Raw genomic sequence first — 19,662 nt, 5'->3', positions numbered from 1 at the left:
CTTTGCGCTACTTGAATGTTCTAAAAGGTATCAAATGTTCCTCATCTTTTACGAATCACCCGGTGCATATACGCATCGTGCATAGCCCAATCCCCTGATGTCATGCTATGTAGTATCAAGAACGTTGTAAAGCGAAAGAAACGAACCGCTACCATCCTCAAGGGGCATGCGGTCTTCTGGCCCTGAGCGCTGGCACTGCCGCTGGGGCACGATCCCGGCGCCTCTCAGCCACCACAGTTCGACGAGCTTCAACATACGCCTCAGCATCTCGTTGCAGCAGCCCTTCCACCTGAACGCCATCGGCTTCAAGCCTCTGCAGTCGCCTCATGTCTCGCCGCTGTTGTCGAAACTCAAGATAATCACGGTTGGCCTCTTGAAGCCGAAGTCCGGCAGCAATCACTCCAGCTTCCCGGTCGACCTGTGGGGCCTGGTGATTGGCCTCTTGAGGTCGACGAAACATGTCGCGGTGATCGTGGTGATGACCAAGTTGGACTCGGTCAAGGTTGAAACGATCGACAGCTCCAACAGCAGCGAGACGATGTGCCTGTTGAGCTCGTTCATCGTCTGGTCCAACCGCGTTGACGAGATTCCGGAGCGGGTTGGGTGGAAGCATATTCCAAAGGGCGTCTAATGGCCGAGGTCTAGCAATATTGGTTAGGCGGATGATACAAATGACAGCGTAGGCATGGCGCAACCATGGGGTGTTGCACAAACTGTTGTGGTGGAACAGCACCATGGTAACCAATATGTTGAACGGGATAGAAGGGTTGATAGAAGGGGATCGGTTGGACCCGGTATCCAAAGGCGGGTACAGGAATAACTCCTGGGTGAGGGTGCACATACCGATCTGGGGCTAAATTCACTGGTGGAGGGCGGCCAAAGGCCGGTATAGCGGGCAAGGGAGGCCCTATAGGCGCATGTCTGAGCTGCTCTCCAACCATGTGGTAAGGAAATGCTTGTGCTTCTGCTGTTGCTCGACCTCTGCGCGCATCCTCTGCTTGCTTGACACGATCTGATACCTGCACCATCAGATCCGTATCTGAAAGGTCTGGATTATCAGCCCGAACTTTGGCCATGGCCTCATCAGCTGCCCTCTTAACCTCTTGTTCATGGCGGTCTTCAATATTCTCGTGTAACGGACATTTGCCTCCCACAGCATCGCCAAAGTGGTTATAGTCGGTCACGTTTTTGGAGCAAACGTAGCTGCATTGCAATTAGCTTCAGTGACGATACTTTCATGTTGGAGCTTACCACTGCACGTTCCTACAGTGCGTACATGTCATCTTGTTGCAGCCAAGTTCTTTGATGAACGGATGTTTACACTTGTTGCAATGTCGTATCAGCGCTGCTGACATAGCTTCTTCGACGATGTGTCGTAAGGTTATCTGGCCGTCTTTCTTGGATTCTTCGCAGCTGAGCGGGATATGCGACTCCTTCTCACAAATACGGCAGCTCGTCTTGCCACACTTGGGATTCTCGCATCGAAACTCCTTGTCGACCTCGACTGGCAGGCACTCCATTCTGAAGTCGCAGAATGGGCATTCGGAGAGAAAGTCCAGACCAGCCGCTTCCAAGTCTTCTCTCTGTTGCATGTGCTCTAGTCGCTCGAAAGTCGTGTCGCTCAAGACTTGTTGCAATTGTCGCCGCGTAAATGTTCCGTTGCAATCATCGACTCCAAAACACTTGGGTCTGCAGCGAGACTGGCCCATCTGCGTTTCAATCTGCTGACGAGGACAGTTTACGCAATAGAAGTGGATAATGTCTCCGTTGCAGCTAATCATGCGGTTCAGAGGAACGTCGTCAAAGCAGCATACACATTCGCCCATCTCATTGTTCATTTCCGCGTGTTTCAAGTTGGCTTCTTCAGCCAACTCAGCGTCTTTGACCTTCTGGCGTTTGGCTGTTGACCATTAATTTGGTTCATGAGATAGACTACTACGAGGTGCGACTTACCCGCTTCGACTTCGCGCTTCTTCTTCGCCGCGTGCAACTCCTTGGGTATCTGGCTACCTTGCTCAATCAACTGGAGTTGAACACCGCGCTTGTTACGGGACTTGTTGATTAACGAAAACGTCTTAGCAACGTGCGCGTAATCGCGCACTTGTCGTTCAAGAACGCCGTAGGCTTTGTAAAGAGTCTTTTCTTCCTTGAGAACTCTCGTAATATGCCGTACAGGTACAGTGAGAAACTCGTCCTTTAGCAACTCTGTTCTGCGAAAATTAATGTTAGAAGTCTGGCCGAGAGGGGTAGATAGGTACAAAGAAGGCGTGACGTTGCCAGTATTGCGAGCACGGAGATCGTTCCATGGTTCGAGGTGTGGCAAAACCTCAGAATACTCCCTTCAATACGAGCAGAAAATGGCAATGTGTCTCAATCTAATACTGTATCGATGTGCGAAGCCAGCAGAATACAAGCATTGCGCCACAGAATTTGTGAAGAAGTGAGTACTTACGCGTCATGTTCATAACCACCGATCTCGGGGTCACGCTCGGCTTTCTCGTAGGTGCTCAGTTCACTCTCAGCTTCATCGTCCCTCTTCCTTTTCTTGTTGTTCGCGTCATCCGACTCTTTGGGATATGGATCGCCCTCTAATAGCTCGGTCAGGAAGTGCTCGCACTGTGCTGTTGTTCGCGTGGTGTCTGTCGTCTTTTCTTGAATCAACTTGAGAACATAATCGACCGAGATATCTGGCAACACGCTCAATACCATCTGCAAGCAGGCCGCTTCGGTGACGACTGTAGCTTCATCTCCCCATTCAGGAGCTCGTCCCTCAGGCTGTGGCTCTTGTTCTTCTACCACAACAGCGTCAGATGGCGGAACATTAACGTCTGGGATTTCGGTCAAATCGATGAATTGGTGGTCGTGTTCCCGGAGTTGAGTGCGGAAACCTGCGATGGGGTCATCCATTTCAGGGTAGTCGTGAGCAAACTCCGCTGCAGATCGTGCGTCGAAATCTTCTAATTCGCGTCTCGTGAAGCCTTCATCCTCCGTCTCACTATCAGAGAGCAAGTTAACCACTTCATGATCGCGATGAATGCCAGTCGGATCCATTGGAGGTTTTCCAAAACAGCGGTTGTAAGGCTGATTGATAGTAGTCTCGACTGTGGAAGGTTGTTATCGGAGCGATTGGGCAGTTCTTGAGGACCTTGGAAGTAGAACACCAAATATTAAAAATTAATTGTATCTAGTCGAAATCAGGGGAAAGAGTGAGGGGGCGATGGTGACGCAAACGTGTGTAGTGTTTAGGTGATTCAGACCAGCTCAATTCACTTGAATGTAGCCTTGTCACTCACCCCACCAGTTGCTGGAGGCCTCTCACCGACTGATGGGCACTAGCTGAAGGTGGACGAAAAAGAAGCAAAGCGAGATCAAGAGAAGAGCAGGCGTTTCGCACTGCAGCTTGCAGCGGCGTAAGGGTTTCAGGGCGCAGGCTGGCGAGAGATCGAAGAGCTATCGCGGAACAGCGAGCGGAACGGGCAGCGGCACCAGTAGGGTGAGAGCAGAGGCAGTAGCTATGTGCCACAACAGCGCATACCCAAGTATCGATGTACAGCCATTACAGCGCTGCCAGTGTTCAGCAAAACAGAGATGACTAGTTGTCGTGAAGGGATACTACGCCGTTCTGGAGCGCGGGAGATGGGCGTCTCGCCCGGATGATCGTGCAGTTGGCTGGTCCCGCTAGCCCAACTGCCACTAACCATTTTGTCACGAGCCTGCGCGCACGTCGCACAGGGCTGAGAAGAAGCAATGTCTGTAATCAGTATCGGAGACGCTGCCAATGGGTGCGCGCAGCGTGTGAGTATATGACAAGCAAATTCCTGCTCCGATGCCTGGCCCGATGCAAGACACGGGCTACTTACGAATCGGAAACCCGCACATGACCCGTCGTAAGCTGTGACATCGAACTCTCGCTTTGCCACGGCACACCTCGGGCCGCGAGCAACATGATGTATGCTCGGAATACCTTTGTGGAGATATGGGGTCAGCTATAAGATCACACGGAGATCAAGGCGGAATGGAGTCGTCAAAACGCGGGGCGTCCTGGACTAAACAAAGAGCTACATGTACCAACTTCCTTTTATTCCTTAGCTATCCGAATCCTAGATCCGTATCGACATAGCTGGACCCGCTATTCCTTCCCTTGCTGGGTTGTTACAGCCTCTTGATCTGGAAGACTGCATCTGTGCAGGACCGAATCCACGCCTGTCACGCCCTACGACAAGTGTTGTCGAACAGTAGATATAAGAGCTTAGCTAGCTTTGCAAAGGGTCAAGCCAACCCCATCGTACCAAACCTAGATATACATCCGCCTACAACATGGCTATCACACCTGCTCTCGAGAACCTCAACAAGGGCGACGCTCCTTCCCTAGCACTCGTCCACCCTACCGAAGCCGAAAAGCAGATACAGTTCAAACTCAATGGGAGTGAATGGCGCGGTGCACTCTCCCTTCCCGCCTACCTCCGACGTGAGGCTACTCTTTCACAACAGGCTCTAACGCGCGATGGCGGCATCTCGTACTGGATCTTGGTTGACACATCTTTGCCAAATAACCCTTTGGATCCAGATTCAGGCACTCGACTGCCGTTGGCGAGCTGCGAAACATACCGGAAGAAGGCACTCGTGTGGCAAAACGGAGAACTGAAGGAGGTCATATGTCACGGCATTGGGAGTGTTTTCTGTGCAACCCATTTACGCAAGCGGGGATATGCGCAAAGAATGATGACGGAGCTTGGGAAGGCGTTGAAAACTTATCAGACAGAAGATGGACAAGAGTGTCTGTTCTCGATCCTATATTCTGATATCGGGAAGGTGGGCAGCTTGGATATCCTACGACGATACACTTCTAACAAAGACAGAAATTCTACAATACCTTTGGCTGGGAGCCTTTTACTTCATCACATGTCTCCATTCCTGGGACCACTTCTCAGGACACAAGCAGCTTACCCACTGCCCGTCCGTTGTATGCAGAGGATCTGGAGGAGCTGTGCAGGATCGACATGGCCTCCGTCCGCCGGAATCTGGAGTCGCGACCGAAGGACAGTAACACTGCAGTCGCTCTGATACCCAATATCGAGACTATTCGGTGGCACCACGCGCGTGAAGAGTTTGTAGGTAATGAGCTGCATGGCAAGCAACCAGAAATCAAAGGCGCTGTTGTCGGTACGGAGAAGGGCAAACGCATTTGGTGTTACTGGACAAGAATGTGGTACAACGCAAATCCAGCTGAAGCCAAGGGCAACACGCTGCATATTCTACGCCTGGTCATCGAGGATGGCAGTTGGGAGGGTTCTTCGGGTAGTACGAATGGCGCATCTGTGAACCAGGGTCACGATGCTGCTATTGCAGCACTCCTAGCCATGGCGCAGCAAGAGGCACAGAAATGGAAGATGGAGCATGTAGAGATGTGGGCACCCTCACCAGCGGCGCTAGCAGCTGCAAAGACGCTGGACCCAGCTGCGGAGGTAGTTCATAGGGACATGGAGAGCATCGCGTGCTTGCAGTGGTACCCTAAACACGATGGACCAGTGGCTGACAAAATTGACTGGATCGCGAACGAGAAGTATGGGTGGTGTTGAGAAGTGCTTGGGGAGATGGGATTCCCATAGATTGATAGATTTCCATGCATTGCTGCCACTATCAACATGCGCATGTACGAGATAAAGTTCATGTGGGTATTGAGGATGCGAAGTCCAAACGACAGATTGGGGTTGTGGAGTTGTGAAGAATATTCTTCCTCGACCAACTGGCAAGCCAGAAAAGATCAATGAAAAAAGAAGGCCTGTCAGATTGCCGTCAACGTCCTGCCTTCCAGTGTGACCGAAGTACACAGCTGGTCAGCACAAGGTCATCGCCACGATCGCCGAAGCAATCGTAAATAAGGCCTCACTCTAGGACACCGAGGCTGATAGTCATCAACCAGGATGGAGATTCTGTGGCTACTTAGAGTAACTCAGAAGAGGATGCATACTATTAGAAATGATTCTATGAAGTATGATCGACATGATTCAACAGAAGAAGAGGACGAGAATGGGTGAGCTTATAAGCACAATGATGCTTGCGCACGGGCCCGGGCGCACCGACGCAAAAGCGCAATCTTTGCACTCGTAGACGAGAATTTGCTGCCGAAGTTCTGCCGGCCCCGCTGAATTGCCGGCGTGCTGCCGACTGGCCGTGCGCAACGCATAGTACGATGATGCTCACCGTTCACAGGAGCAAACCGTAACGTGAGGGTATACACTATCACTTGTCATGGTCTTCCCAAATAGGAAACGCTGTGACTACCTCCAGGGTACATTCTAGTTTTGTGCATACTTCCCGAGGAACGAGCTTCTTCGAGGTTACAAGAAGTTCTGAGGTCATTCTCTCTGAGCCATACCTGACAATCAACATCTACTCAGAAGTATACATCAAGTCGGATCTTGCTCGTCCTTCAATGTGGAACACATTGGGTACCTCCAGGGTACATCATGGCCTACAACAGAGGAGAAATAAGCAACTTCGTAGGCAGCAAACACGGCACTACAGGTCGGATCTTCTCACGGTAGCCTGGTCAACCAACATCGTGAACTTCGCCGATATCCATTATATGGTCCTTGCGGTTCGTCTAGCCTCGATCAAACTCCACTTCAAGATGAACAGGACTCCTTTGCGAACCGCGCATCGAGACAGATTTTTCTTTCTAATAGCGGAGCCTTGGTAGTAGTCTCGCAGCGCTTTGCTCTTACAAGCATGATTCATAGAATACTTGAAGCACTGCAGCCTCTGCCATGAATGCAGACATCGTGAGGTGTCAAGCTGAAGTATGTATCCTGTGCGGCACATACTCGCGGGATATCATGGCAGTATGTATCAGCTCAGATACCTAAGGAATCACGTCTTCAAACTTTCAGAAACGCGATCGATTGTGCAGCTTTTCTAACACTGCAGCGATGCGAATGATAGGTTATGGTAAGAGAATCTTGTTGCAAGATGTTACGGTCGATTCGTATCACTGTAGAGGCCGGAGGTACTTGAGATTTCAAACCTGGTGTCTCACAAGGCAGATTTATCGTGAAGTTATCTAGGCTGTATTATGAGAATGCTCGCATATGCATGAACAGTCTATGTATATAGCAACAATGTAGTTTGATCAATCTTTTGGTAAGCACTTCGATCCCTTAACGCAAACGACTTTCCAAAAAGCTGTATTGCAGGCAGATCTAAGTATGATCGGGTTCCGTCGTACTGCACGAGTTCTTCATAGTGAGAAAGAATATGGTCTTTTTGGGTTGTTATCGTCAAAGCATACCGTAATTCTATGCGCCGTGTCCTGGTCTACAAAAACAAAGAACATGGGAAATGCATCTCTCTACCTCAGGTGTTCGCAGCAGCTTGTGAGAAACCAGATGATTTGTATGGGCGAGTATGCACCAATGTTGTCATAGGTTGGTGCCGACATCGCCATTGATGCAGGCACAGCGGACGGCGGGGCAGGACATGTGCGCATGGCGGGGCAGCAGGACAAACTCAGTTGCCTTGGATGAAGCATAAAGCTTTCGCTGTGCGGCTCCGTTCGTAGGCGATTGTCAGTCAAGTTACTGAGACGCCAATTATCATCATGCAGCAGTCTAGTTCACGCGTGCATAAGGTCTGGAATTTGACAGGGCGAGATGTAGTCCCTTGACTCAACAGCGATCCCGGAGCTACAACAACATTTTTCCCCACGGGGACTATTACTTTACATTGCCCTTGATAGGTACACAGCGACTGTCATCCTTTCTCACTTTTTGTTTTGTGTCGCGCTGGATTGTTAATTGACTCTGCACATTATGTCCTCTCACACAGCATCGCAGCGGTACCTGAGTACCCGAGGAGGATCTTATGACGTGAGAAGGACCGGCGGGGACTGCGCTCAGTCATATGTTAACCACGCATAGTTCTCCTTCGAGGAAGTCGTCCTCAAGGGTCTCGCCTCCGACGGCGGCCTCTTCATCCCCGAGGAGATCCCCACGCTGCCCGATGACTGGGCGTCCAAGTGGAAGGACCTCTCCTTCGCAGACCTCGCTTTCGAGATCTTCTCCCTCTACATCTCCCCGTCCGAGATCCCGTCCGCAGACCTCAAGGACATCATCCACCGCAGCTACTCGACATTCCGCGCCAAGGACGTCGTGCCCACCGTCACACTCGACAAGGAGAAGAACCTGCATCTGCTCGAGCTGTTCCACGGACCTACATTCGCCTTCAAGGATGTCGCGCTACAATTCCTGGGCAACCTCTTCGAGTACTTCCTCGTCCGCAAGAACCAGGGCAAGACCGGCCGCGATCGGGAACATTTGACCGTCATTGGCGCGACAAGTGGTGATACCGGATCCGCAGCCATCTACGGCCTGCGCGGAAAGAAGGATGTGTCTGTCTTCATCATGCACCCGCATGGCAAGGTCAGCCCGATCCAGGAAGCGCAGATGACGACCGTCATGGACGCCAACGTGCACAACCTGGCTGTAGACGGCACATTCGACGACTGCCAGGTATGCACCCTCAGCGGATCCGCAATACAGAACTAACGCGTCTTAGGACTTCGTCAAGGCCCTCTTCGCAGACCCCGAGATCAACAAGACGCACCGCCTCGCCGCCGTCAACTCAATCAACTGGGCTCGTATCCTCGCGCAGATCACCTACTTCTTCTACTCCTACTTCGACCTCATCAAGCAACCTTCCTTCCTCCCAGCGTCCGCCGTCCGCTTCGTCGTGCCCACGGGCAACTTTGGCGACATCCTTGCTGGCTTCTTCGCGAAGCGCATGGGCCTACCGGCTGAGAAGCTGGTCATTGCTACAAACGAGAACGACATCTTGCACCGCTTCTGGGAGACCGGCAAGTACGAGAAGAAGCCTGTGCACGGAAAGAAGGCCGAGGGCGGCATTCCTGAGGATGGCGCCAAGGCACACGAGAGCGGAGTCAAGGAGACACTGAGCCCGGCTATGGACATCCTCGTCTCGTCCAACTTCGAGCGGTTGCTTTGGTTCCTTTCGTACGACGTATACAGCACAAACTCCGATGCGGTATCACAACGAAGGAGCCAAGCTGGCGACCATGTACGGAATTGGCTCAACGACTTGAAGACAAATGGTGGCTTCGCGGTCGACAAGCAGATCCTCGATGCAGCACAGTCCGACTTCGCTTCGTATCGTGTCAGCGACGAAGAGACCATCCAAACCATCAAAGACATCTTCAACGCAGAGGCGTCAAAGAGCTATGTCCTGGATCCACACTCCGCCATCGGCATCCATGCGGCACTACGCTCGGCTCAGGTATCTAAGCCCCCATCCACACACCACATTGCGCTCGCAACAGCGCACCCGGCCAAGTTTGCAAACGCCGTAGAGCTCGCACTTCCAGAGCAGAAGGAGTACTTCCAAGACAAGGTACTACCAGCTGAGTTCAAGGGTCTGGAGGACTTGCCAAAGAGAGTCAGCCATGTCCAGAAGTCGGAAGGCTGGCAAGGCGTACGCAAGGTCGTCATTGCAGAAGTAGAGGCAGAACGAGAAGCTGCGGAAAGAGGTGCGTAGTTGGGGGGGTTAGACCATCTGGATATAGACGAGTTTTGTTCACTCAATCTTGCATAGACTAAAAAGGATTGCTTTCATGCAAAAGAATCTCAATCATTTGTCAAAATTACTGCTTTAATCACTGTGTATCACCAATGATCCAGCCTGAAATAAGCTGTCTATCTCTTTTCCACAGCTTCTCGGTCTGCCTCTACTTCTGCAATGACGACCTTGCGTACGCCTTGCCAGCCTTCCGACGCTGCATTGAGAAGAGCGTGGAAGCAATTCATCGTCGGGAACATCGTCGGGAAATCTGTGAAACATTGGGATTCAGAGGGAATTACTTATTCTATTCTCTTCGCGTACGACTTCGCCGCCATCTGTTCCCTAATTATTATGAGTAGCATTTGCCTGCTAGGTTAATTATTACTTCGTCTCCTCGCCCTACCTCTCCGTATCTCGTTCTTTAACACGGTCTGACTCAAAATCCAAGCCAGCTCTCTTCCTCACAATTCCAAAAACAGCACTGCTATCACATCTTCTCCCCATCTCATCTCCATAGGCCTTCGCCTCCTCCGCTGCCCCAAGATACATCTCTCCAATACCCAACGTCATACCCGCTTGTTTCGCAAGACTAACTCCATGGCCGACATCCTTGATTCCAAGCTCCAACCCTGAAGAAGGTGCCTGGCCAGGAGCAGGTAAATAGCTCCCACTAGTCAAACGTTTCGAAACACCATGTGCGTAGGCTCCAAAGTTCTCTTCAACCAGAGACTCAAGAACAGATGCTGGTAGTCCTGCCTTCTCAGCTAGTACATGCGCCTCGCTAAGGAGCATCATAAGACCCGCAGTAATGAAGTTGCTTGTCGTTTTCAGCAGAAGGGCTTGGGAGGGCTCGGAACCAACTCTGATAACAGTGCGCGCGATAACATTTTCGAGAAAAGGGAGAACAAGTTCGATAGCAGAAGGAGGGCCAGCGACGGCGACCAGCAGACGGCCAGCGACGGCGAGGGGCGTGGCGCCGAAGACGGGGGTGGCGATGTAGAAGGCGCTCGCGGAGGTGAATTTGTTGGTGATAGTTGATGTGGTGGTAGGGTGGACTGTTGTTGTGTCGACAAAAGTTTTGGAGGTTATGGAGCCGCTGCTTAGGATGGTCTCTGTGACAGATCGAAGGACTGTGTCATCGCTGACCTGCCAATCATTAAAGATGGATCTTTCATAATGATTATCGCACGGCGGTACGTACTGAGATGAATATCACATCACAGTTTTGAGCCAGGTCTGCAATTGAGGGGCATGGCGTGCCTCCGATATCTTTCAAACTATCACCTCTTGAGATTGTACGGTTCCAGTACTTCAACAACGGTAGACCGTGTTTTTTAAGATGTTTCTGCATGTTTGTTGCCATGGCCAGGCCCATCGATCCGAGGCCTATCCATCCTAGACGGAGAGGTTCTTGAGTGGACATGTCGAATGACTATTGGAGTACCTATTCTGAGTGACTGTGGCAGAAAGTTTGGCCGGAATGCTACATGAATATGCATGAGTTAGAGTGACTCAACACACGCATTTGGAGCATACATGTACACGAATCGAGCATGCAGCGCACTAGCATAGAAGAGGCAAGCGGATACCTGATATAAGCGGATATCCCAGGAAGTATGAGGCCTTACCAGAATCCACAACCCTGTACTTCTTTAGTATACCAGAGTAGTGAATATCGCATGTGGCGGCCTATAGAAGTACAACCAGAACTGACAAGTTATATCGCACAGTATATCGCTGGTCTTGTTCAGACATAAAAACTCAACATGAACTGACACCATGCTCCGTGTAATGTATCAATAGTATAACTAATAGGTGTAATGCATAGATGCGTCCAAACTCCTGGCTATGCTGATGACCCATATTCAAAGTATACAGATTTTCAAGGGATCCTGAAATGTACATCGCACAGACCGTGCCGTCAAGATATCTGCCATGTTCCACTCCTCTAGCATTTGTTGCTAGATCCGAGCTCTCGTTTTAACAGCTGAGAATATAGGAACGCTTTTTACGCAAACGAAAACCTCTTTGAAGAGCTTACTCATCATCATCGTCGTCGTCAACGACACGTCTCCGCTTCGTCCGGCTAACGACAACCTCATCGTCGTCATCATCGTCTGCCGCAACACCACCCCGTGCACGCTTTGGACTCGGGGCCATGCCTTCATCTGGATCATCATCGTCACTGACAATCTCTGGTTCCTCGTCACTGTTAACGACAAAGCCGTCCTCTGATTCGTAGCTGTCCTCTCTGTTCCTCCTTGGACCACCAAGATCTTCATCGTCACTCAGGTCGTACTGTAAACCGCCTCTCTTCTTGCCTTGTTTACGAGTTGCGCGGTCTTCCAGTCCATCGATATCGAGGCCTCCGGCCGCACGACCGCCGCTGCGACCCATGGTACGGTTCGCGCGTTCTCTCTGGCGCTCCTCATGCTTTTCGCGAGCGCGCAGTTGTCTCTGCTTCTCCTTGAATGTGGCTTCTTCACGTTGTCGACGGAGCTCGGGGTCTTCGTTTACGTCGATGAAGGATATGGCTTGGTCGGCATCGTCTCGGCCCTTTGCTGCAACCTTGGCAAGATCGTTTTGTAGTTTCTCCAGCGCGGCGTCTTTCGTGTTTGATGTAGGGACGACGTTGAGAGATGCTGTAAGCTTGTTCGTGACGCGCATGACGTTCGCTTCCTCGTACGGCGCAACAAGGTATGTGTAGCTCTCCTTCTTCGAGCTTGTCTTACCATTCTTCTCGTCTCTGACAGCCGTTGGGGTGGGGATTTTAGGGTTCACTTGTGGTGGAGCAAGGGTATTCGCGTCGATGTCGTACTGGACCGTCGGGTCGGTCGCAAGCTGGAGGGTCAGGGAACCGTCCGACCATCTAAGAATGCGAGCGTTGGACTGTAGGAGAGCGTTGTTTGAGGGTGAGCGTCGCCATCGGACTGTGGTCATGGCGGTGTCGTATGCTGAGAAGTGTTCGGACGCGGCGACCTTGGAGTGATGGTCTGTGGAGGGTGGCTGGAAGGTCTTGTGATCGAATGCCTTGTCCTCGAAGGACAGGAAGCGTGGGACTTTGAGAAGATAGAGCTCGTTGTCTGTGGGTTCAGGAACGGGATGCCGCGCCAGGTCCGCGTCCATGTATGCGAATGTCTGTTGCTCGACCTCCTCTACGGCCTCTGGTGCCCTGACGCGATCCGTCCGTCCCTCATCATCGCCTGAATCGAGCTCTGCATCGTCGAGTTTTCGGGGCGAGCTGGATATGTCAGTCTGGTACTGGTACTGGATTTGTTCGCGACGTACGCTGGCGCGTCTTCGGCTGCGTCGCCGTCGTCGCCGTCACCAAACAGGTCGTCTTCATCATCCTCGAGACCGTTTTCTTCGACAGTGTTCAGCGGAGTGCCCTCGTCGGCATTCTCAGCAGGCGCTGTCTGTCCATTGACTTCGTCGTCGGAGAGCGTAGGGTCGTGGCCCGCGTCGGACATGGTCGCGGTTGGTGGCTTGGATTGCGCTTTTTGTCGATGCCGTATTTGGAAAACTCGAGATGTAGCGACGCGACCGTAGTGCCCGATTTGCGAATGAAATTGACGTGATAGTTCCGGTAAAGGTTACGCGCAGCAGCTGGTAGCTCAAGTGAACAAAGTCCGACCACCAGAAGATGAGAACCGCGCTATCCCAAACAGTCCTAGCCCGCCGCCCCTTCTCGATGCAGCCCTTAGGAGAGTGGGCCCAAAAAGCGTGCCCGCTCGAGACGTATCACCAACATCCTCCCCCTCAATCCTCTTGCATACCTTCATAAGCCGGCCTCTCTAGGTGCATTGGACGTATCCGCCCCGTACCCCCCCGCACTAGATTGCCAGAATCCGCAAATCATGGCCTCTTTCTTCGCAAACGTGTAAGTTGCTTGGCACATGCTCCCCTTCCTCAAATGCTCGCGCTTCCCACCCCCAGTACACACCCTGAATGTTTCAGGCCATTTGCTGCATGTCGTCTCACGATTTCACTTTTTGATATGCACCTTATTTCGGCGTCACATTGCCGTCCTATTGTGTTATAACAAGCGTCGTCCGAGGCCTAAGTTGTCTTTTCCTCTTTCTAACGACTTCACCGATAGTCGCCAAGGATTGGCTGGTCGATCCAACAAGGGCCAACAGCAGCAGCAGGGCAAAGGCGGCTCTGCATCACCAACAACACCATACTCGGCATCACCAACTTCTCAACAACCTCCCGGCCAACCGCCTATGCCGCATTCTCCAGCTTTGTCGTCTGCCATGTCGTTCGAAAGCCAAGGTGCTCCGTCGGATGGGTCCGTGCCATCTGGCTCCCGCAGACCGCCTTTCTTCTTCCGCGAGGAGTACTCCAACTTGATTGTCAAGGGTAACTTTATGACTTTGGCTGCAAAGCCGAAGCTTGTCGAAGAGGGTGAATGGCTCGCACATCAGGGTATGATTTGATTTTTCCAATATCCCGATGTCGCTAAGTATGTGACCAGTTGTTGAGCAGTACCGGCTACTGGAGCAGATGATTGAGATCATCAAGGTAGTAGACGACAGGACAGGCAAGCCTGTCTGCAACCCAGATACATGTCCTACAATGTCTGCCAGCGGCCATACTTACACCTGGCTGGACAACAACAAGAAGCCCATCAAGATCCCTGCAATCCAGTACATCAACCTCGTACAAAAGTGGATTGTAGGTAAGATCAACGACCCCAACATCTTCCCCACAGACACCACAGCCATTTCCATCGGAGCATCGACGTACGCTTCTGGTTCCATGACGCCCACCTCAACCCCACAGCCTCTCCCTCCTAGCAATTCCAATGCTCCATTGTCCCAACTCGCCGGGCGTGAGTGGCTCGGCAAGTCGTCTGGTTTCCCCGAGACTTTTGAAGGCGACATCAAGAGTATCTACCGCCAGATGATGCGGTGCTATGCACACATTTACCACGGCCACTGGCTAGATCCCTTCTGGAACGTGAGCGCGTACAAGGAGCTAAACACGTGCTTCATTCACTTCATCAACGTCGGCAAGCTCTTCAACTTGATCGGCGACAAGGAAATCGAGCCCATGCAGCCGCTGGTCGACCTCTGGGCTGAGAAAGGTCTACTCCCACCAATCACGGCAGCCAAGGAGAACGCACCGCCGAAGAGCTCACATGGGCAGCAGGCTGCACCCGCGTCTTAAACATGGGCATAGTATTCCAATTCAGTAACGAACATGGGCGCCATTTGATATGGAGTACCCATCAGCAAGCTTTCAATCTTTCTCGCCTTGCATGGGTAGCGTGAGGGTCTGGATGGGGATGACTGGCGTTCTGGCATGTATTACGATTTGCGCAATGTAGTCCTACATGTGAAAGGAGCAATGAATATTTTGAAGCAAACTGCAATCACTCTACACACATGCAATCAAAGCGGTGAATAGTAAGAAGAGACTCAAATTTGATAGTACCACGTAAAGTAACCAGAGAACTGATTTCCCAACGATCCCAGAAACGAAATGGCATAGTACTTCACACAAACTCCAAATGGTGAAAAAGAGAAGAGAAACCATGTGTCTCCCCGCTCCACCATCCGATCTGACATTTGACACCGATGCAAATACATTTCAGGGTCCGTGGTTTTGTAGAGATGCGTCGTGGCTGGGCTCTGCCACAACGATGGGGCGGGCGTTCGTTATAAGAGGGTCTGTGCTAGCAGACGGTTGGCATTTTCGTGACTCGCTACATTACGGTTCGCGCCCGCCGAACTTAGTTGTGTCCGGCCTTGCGGAGGGAGTTGCTCAACCACTCGAGACCCTCGTAGAGACCGTCTCCGGAGGTAGCGCAAGTCGACTGGATGTACTGCAGGGAGTTAGTGGAGACGCTTTGGAAGTAGGAGTGACTCGAAACTCACCCAGGCACGTTGTCGGAGGCTGTGAAGACCAAGCTTGTCAGTGATCTCAGCGGCGTTCATGGCGTTCTAGTATCGCATCGTCAGTCGTTTGCACATGTCTGTTCGCTGTCGTTGCAACTTACGGGCAAATCCTGCTTGTTGGCGAAGACAAGGAGGAGAGCGTCCCGCAGCTCGTCCTCGTTCAGCATGCGCTGGAGCTCCTCACGCGCCTCAACAACACGGTCGCGATCGTTGCTGTCGACGACGAAGATGATACCCTGGGTGTTCTGGAAGTAATGCCTCCACAGAGGACGGATCTTGTCCTGACCACCGACATCCCACACGGTGAACTGGATGTTCTTGTACTCGACAGTCTCGACGTTGAAACCTAGAAGTCGAAGAATCAGCGCATTGTCCCTGTTGGATCTTGTCGTGTAGATGGCGACGTACCGATGGTAGGGATGGTGGTGACGATTTCACCGAGCTTGAGCTTGTAGAGAATCGTGGTCTTTCCGGCAGCGTCAAGACCGACCATGAGAATGCGCATCTCCTTCTTTCCCCATAGCTTGTCGAAGAGCTTCGAAAATGTGAGACCCATGATTGCGGTGGGTGTGTGTGGTAGTGTGAGGGCGAGTGGGAAAGCGGTGTATAGACTCTCGAACCTGCGACGCTACTTGTTAGAAGAGTGTTGGGGAGAGCGTCGTGGCCTTATCGGCATGTATTGAGCAGCATGACTGCAGTCGCATGGCCGGCGCGGGCGTATTGAGCGCCCGTTGCGGAGACGACTCGAGGCCACCAGAGAGAGCTGGCCAGGCGCCCGCTATGGGCTGGGCAAAGCAAGTGCAGAAAAAACAATGTAGCAGCGATTGACTTACGGACGGGTTCAAGAGAGTCGGTGGTATTCGGGGATGGGGCGGGTGGATGTGATGTACTCTAAACGATGCACAGGAAGGGCTGTGTTGAAGAGATGTGGTGGAAAGCGCGGCGAAGTCTGGGCACTGTTCGTAAGCTGGCAAGTGCCACTGACACGTGACAATGGCGGCGATCGCTTATCGTCGTTTTGTTGAAGGAGTTGCGGTGAGTGACTTCTTGCTTCCTGCTGCTCCTTTACTTGGAACGCTTCTTATGATCGCTACTAAGAACTTGACACGTTTTGGCTCTCCTGAAGGCTGAAAGTGGAACCCCAAGGCACCCATAAATGTTCGGTTGGGCGATCGGCTCAGCTGCCCCAGGATTGCGTGAGCTCTAGGACCCACAGCTATCCGCACTACTGACTGGGCGACCGCTGTATATCGACGTCTGATCAAGTCCATGTGTAGTTCGTGCTACTCTTTGGGGACTTGTCTTGATCAATGCGCCTACTACCGTGCCGTTCGCATTGCGTTTTTCCAAGAGGGCGAGGCAACAGGACGGCTCAACCCGAACCAAGTTGCATACCTCTCAGTAAGTACTAGCATCCTTCAGGCCATCGCATCCCCCTATATCAGGCTCCCGTATTCCTCAGAGGACAACATCACATCACCAAGTAGACATCATGGCTACTATAAGGCAGACATTATTGACATTGTTGTCATCTTAGATATTCTTCCTATGTCCTTCTTGCTCCTATCTGTGCTATGTTCTGATCATCAATCTAGTCTGATGCTTCAGTATCTCGACGCAGCACAACATCATTCGCCGATCTAGGCCTCGGCAGCCATAGCTCCTGCAGCCCGAATGATAGTGCGGAAGCACAGCGAGACACCTGCGATCCAGAGACTACTGCGAATGAGTGTAGGCGCTTGAGTCGAAGTCGTGATGTAGGCAATTGTGTATGCAATCCTGACAGCTAAGAAACAAGCGCCGAACTTAGCAAGCTCGTTCTGCGCCAGCCCAGCCATGTTTCCTAGGACGACTGCTCCGATGAAGTGAGGGAGATTCTGTCATTGTCAGTTCGACGGCCAGATGAACAAAGGCTTTGCAGGTCCTCACCTCCATCCCGTTGGCATGGCAGGCCTCCATATGCTCGTACTTGGCATAGGTTACAGCCGGTAGGCGTTGCTTGAGCTGAGCTCCAAGGTCGCTAGAACGCGGGTTGCGATTGTCCCAAGTGAGGAAGTTGCCCCGAGTAGCAACATTGATAGCGAGGACGTGAGGCAGGAATGTGACTGAGCATGGGCGAGCTAGGTTAAACGACAAACTGCGCTGGACATCTCATAGGAGAGATTGTACTTACGAATGACGTAGGCTGGAATGACCAGGATTGAGGTGTTGTAGCTGTCGAAGTATGGAGACATTTTGCTTATGCAGGTGTCTGGCGGCTATCGAGGTGTCGTGTATTGGTGAAGGTGGAGGATGAAGGAAGTTTCTGTCACGACCTTGAGTGGTTTTGCTTCTCTGGTGAGGTCAAATCCTTGAAGCAAGTGAGTGAGTGGTTAAGTGAGCAGACGAGTACGGAGGCTCATTCCTTATTAGGACACGTGCTACAGCCTGCGATGACACTGCTCCCTGGATGCGGAAGGGGCGACTCTCTGGACGGATGCAGCCAAAATTGGGCTCTTATCCCCATGTGAACTTGCGATGAAGATAGCCATTGCAATGAGCTTTTGTGGAGCTTTCAGAGTCTCGAGTATACAAACAAAAGAGCAAAGAAGAACTGTTGAGAAAATGCGCAGATAACCATATAAGACTTTGAAGTTGTACAAAGCTTCCGTCAAGAACGTCGCATACAAATGGGAGAACCGTGAGCCATATATACTGGTTCTCTTTTGATGTTTGAAGTTCATCTCTGCCGCTTACTGACTGTGGGACGGGACTACTTTGCTGTGCTGTCTGCCCCACCCGTTATCATACGCATCACTGCTTCTGCAACTTTTCTCTTGGACGACATATTTCTATATACAGCTCTCACTCAATCTTCAGACCCCAAAAAAGACAAATCTGCTTCGGTTTTCATAACAAGACCCGGACAGTACTGAACAATATCCATCTGATCCTGATGGACATCATGGAACCCGGGATACACAAAGCGTGCTCAGTCTGTTGGGGTGTATGTGGATTTGGATCAAGCAGAGCAAATCTTGATATTTCTAGGAGTAAGGAAGGTCTGACATCGCTTCTTCATCCGAAAGACTTGCTTACAGCATCGGCCAAATGTCGCATGTGTAGCTACCTGATCAACCGACTCAAGCATCGCTCAAGCACGATCAGCCCAGACGCGAAGGTTGTCGTCAATGTCCGGTACTTCAAGTTTAAGAACGAATTGGACGCCTGGCGCTCCGTAGATCTTCTGCAGATTTGCATCAAGTGCGATAGCGAGGATTTGCCATGGTTGGACACCGAGTGGTCCATTTTAGCTCATCGTGGTTCGTACTACCCACAAACTCCTGTATATAGTCTTTTGTTGCAACTGATATTGCCACGATACTCAGAAGATCCTGCGGCAACAGATATCAAATGGTCTCCGGTTAATTACAACGTCAATTCTAGCGCTGAGCAAGCTAAATCATGGATCGAGCAGTGCAAGCTCCACGAACATTGTCCCGAGCTCAGGGTTCCACAGTTGCCAACAAGAGTTTTGAATATTAGTAACGACAAAGTCTGACTGCATGTTCCTCGCAACGAGCAGCATCATTACTGCGCTCTAAGCTATAGTTGGGGTGGCCCACAACCAATACGGACGTTGACTGGGAACATAGAAAGCCACAAAGCCGGTAATCGAATCACAGACTTGCCGCAGACGGTTCAGGATGCCATCATATTCTCGCGACAGCTGGGAATCAAGTACCTGTGGATAGATTCGCTATGCATTGTGCAAGATAGCGTTGAAGATAAGCATCGAGAAATTGCGAGGATGGCAAGCATCTACCAGAATGCATTTGCAACCATAGCAGCGACAAACACATCGCGATGTACTGACGGGTTTCTCTTGAAAAGAGTCCGACCGGAACGTGAGATAACCATCGAGGATCTTCCTTGGAGTTGTGATGATGGCAGCTTCGGTCAGGTATCGCTACACTGGCAATTTTGGCGTCGTGTGGATCAGGAGCCACCCAATCAGAGAGCTTGGACTCTCCAAGAGCGTCTGCTTTCTCCACGCGTGCTGTCATTCGGGTCTTATCAGTTGGCATGGGAGTGTCAAACTGCAAGATATACCGACGGTGGGAATCCTAGAAGTGTATACGACATGGGCATCAACAGATTAGAGTCGTACATCTTCTCTCCCTTAACAGCCTCGACGGTTGAAAAA

The 19,662-nt window shown here is 51.5% G+C and overlaps 8 protein-coding genes across 8 annotated transcripts; 3 read left to right on the top strand and 5 right to left on the bottom strand.

Annotated features, from left to right (window-relative positions):
- Positions 1-157: 157 nt before the first annotated feature.
- Positions 158-3,051, bottom strand: AA0111_g6307 (hypothetical protein; the record flags this gene model as incomplete). Its single annotated transcript, XM_028652515.1, has 5 exons — positions 158-641; positions 844-1,203; positions 1,252-1,900; positions 1,954-2,210; positions 2,453-3,051. 5 exons carry the CDS (start codon positions 3,049-3,051, stop codon positions 158-160), a joined length of 2,349 nt encoding a protein of 782 aa, XP_028506144.1.
- A 1,266-nt stretch (positions 3,052-4,317) lies between these two features.
- On the top strand, positions 4,318-5,579 carry AA0111_g6306 (hypothetical protein; the record flags this gene model as incomplete). Its single annotated transcript, XM_028652514.1, has 2 exons — positions 4,318-4,812; positions 4,860-5,579. The coding sequence occupies 2 exons, from the start codon at positions 4,318-4,320 to the stop codon at positions 5,577-5,579; spliced, it is 1,215 nt and encodes a 404-aa protein (XP_028506145.1).
- Positions 5,580-7,811: 2,232 nt separating this feature from the next.
- On the top strand, positions 7,812-9,549 carry AA0111_g6305 (Threonine synthase; the record flags this gene model as incomplete). The annotated part of the gene is made up of 3 exons (XM_028652513.1): positions 7,812-7,868; positions 7,920-8,510; positions 8,557-9,549. 3 exons carry the CDS (start codon positions 7,812-7,814, stop codon positions 9,547-9,549), a joined length of 1,641 nt encoding a protein of 546 aa, XP_028506146.1.
- A 423-nt stretch (positions 9,550-9,972) lies between these two features.
- AA0111_g6304 (hypothetical protein) lies at positions 9,973-10,996 on the bottom strand (the record flags this gene model as incomplete). Its single annotated transcript, XM_028652512.1, has 2 exons — positions 9,973-10,719; positions 10,775-10,996. The coding sequence occupies 2 exons, from the start codon at positions 10,994-10,996 to the stop codon at positions 9,973-9,975; spliced, it is 969 nt and encodes a 322-aa protein (XP_028506147.1).
- A 614-nt stretch (positions 10,997-11,610) lies between these two features.
- AA0111_g6303 (hypothetical protein) lies at positions 11,611-13,043 on the bottom strand (the record flags this gene model as incomplete). The annotated part of the gene is made up of 2 exons (XM_028652511.1): positions 11,611-12,814; positions 12,862-13,043. 2 exons carry the CDS (start codon positions 13,041-13,043, stop codon positions 11,611-11,613), a joined length of 1,386 nt encoding a protein of 461 aa, XP_028506148.1.
- Positions 13,044-13,430: 387 nt separating this feature from the next.
- Positions 13,431-14,745, top strand: AA0111_g6302 (hypothetical protein; the record flags this gene model as incomplete). Its single annotated transcript, XM_028652510.1, has 3 exons — positions 13,431-13,453; positions 13,673-14,001; positions 14,051-14,745. The coding sequence occupies 3 exons, from the start codon at positions 13,431-13,433 to the stop codon at positions 14,743-14,745; spliced, it is 1,047 nt and encodes a 348-aa protein (XP_028506149.1).
- A 565-nt stretch (positions 14,746-15,310) lies between these two features.
- On the bottom strand, positions 15,311-16,032 carry AA0111_g6301 (ADP-ribosylation factor; the record flags this gene model as incomplete). Its single annotated transcript, XM_028652509.1, has 4 exons — positions 15,311-15,403; positions 15,456-15,521; positions 15,578-15,822; positions 15,885-16,032. The coding sequence occupies 4 exons, from the start codon at positions 16,030-16,032 to the stop codon at positions 15,311-15,313; spliced, it is 552 nt and encodes a 183-aa protein (XP_028506150.1).
- Positions 16,033-17,116: 1,084 nt separating this feature from the next.
- AA0111_g6300 (hypothetical protein) lies at positions 17,117-17,710 on the bottom strand (the record flags this gene model as incomplete). Its single annotated transcript, XM_028652508.1, has 3 exons — positions 17,117-17,353; positions 17,406-17,596; positions 17,650-17,710. 3 exons carry the CDS (start codon positions 17,708-17,710, stop codon positions 17,117-17,119), a joined length of 489 nt encoding a protein of 162 aa, XP_028506151.1.
- Between the last annotated feature and the right edge of the window lie 1,952 nt (positions 17,711-19,662).

This window comes from Alternaria arborescens (genome assembly GCF_004154835.1).
Source record: "Alternaria arborescens strain FERA 675 chromosome Unknown contig_13, whole genome shotgun sequence".
Classification (NCBI taxonomy): domain Eukaryota; kingdom Fungi; phylum Ascomycota; class Dothideomycetes; order Pleosporales; family Pleosporaceae; genus Alternaria; species Alternaria arborescens.
This window is presented reverse-complemented; position numbering and strand designations above follow the sequence as displayed.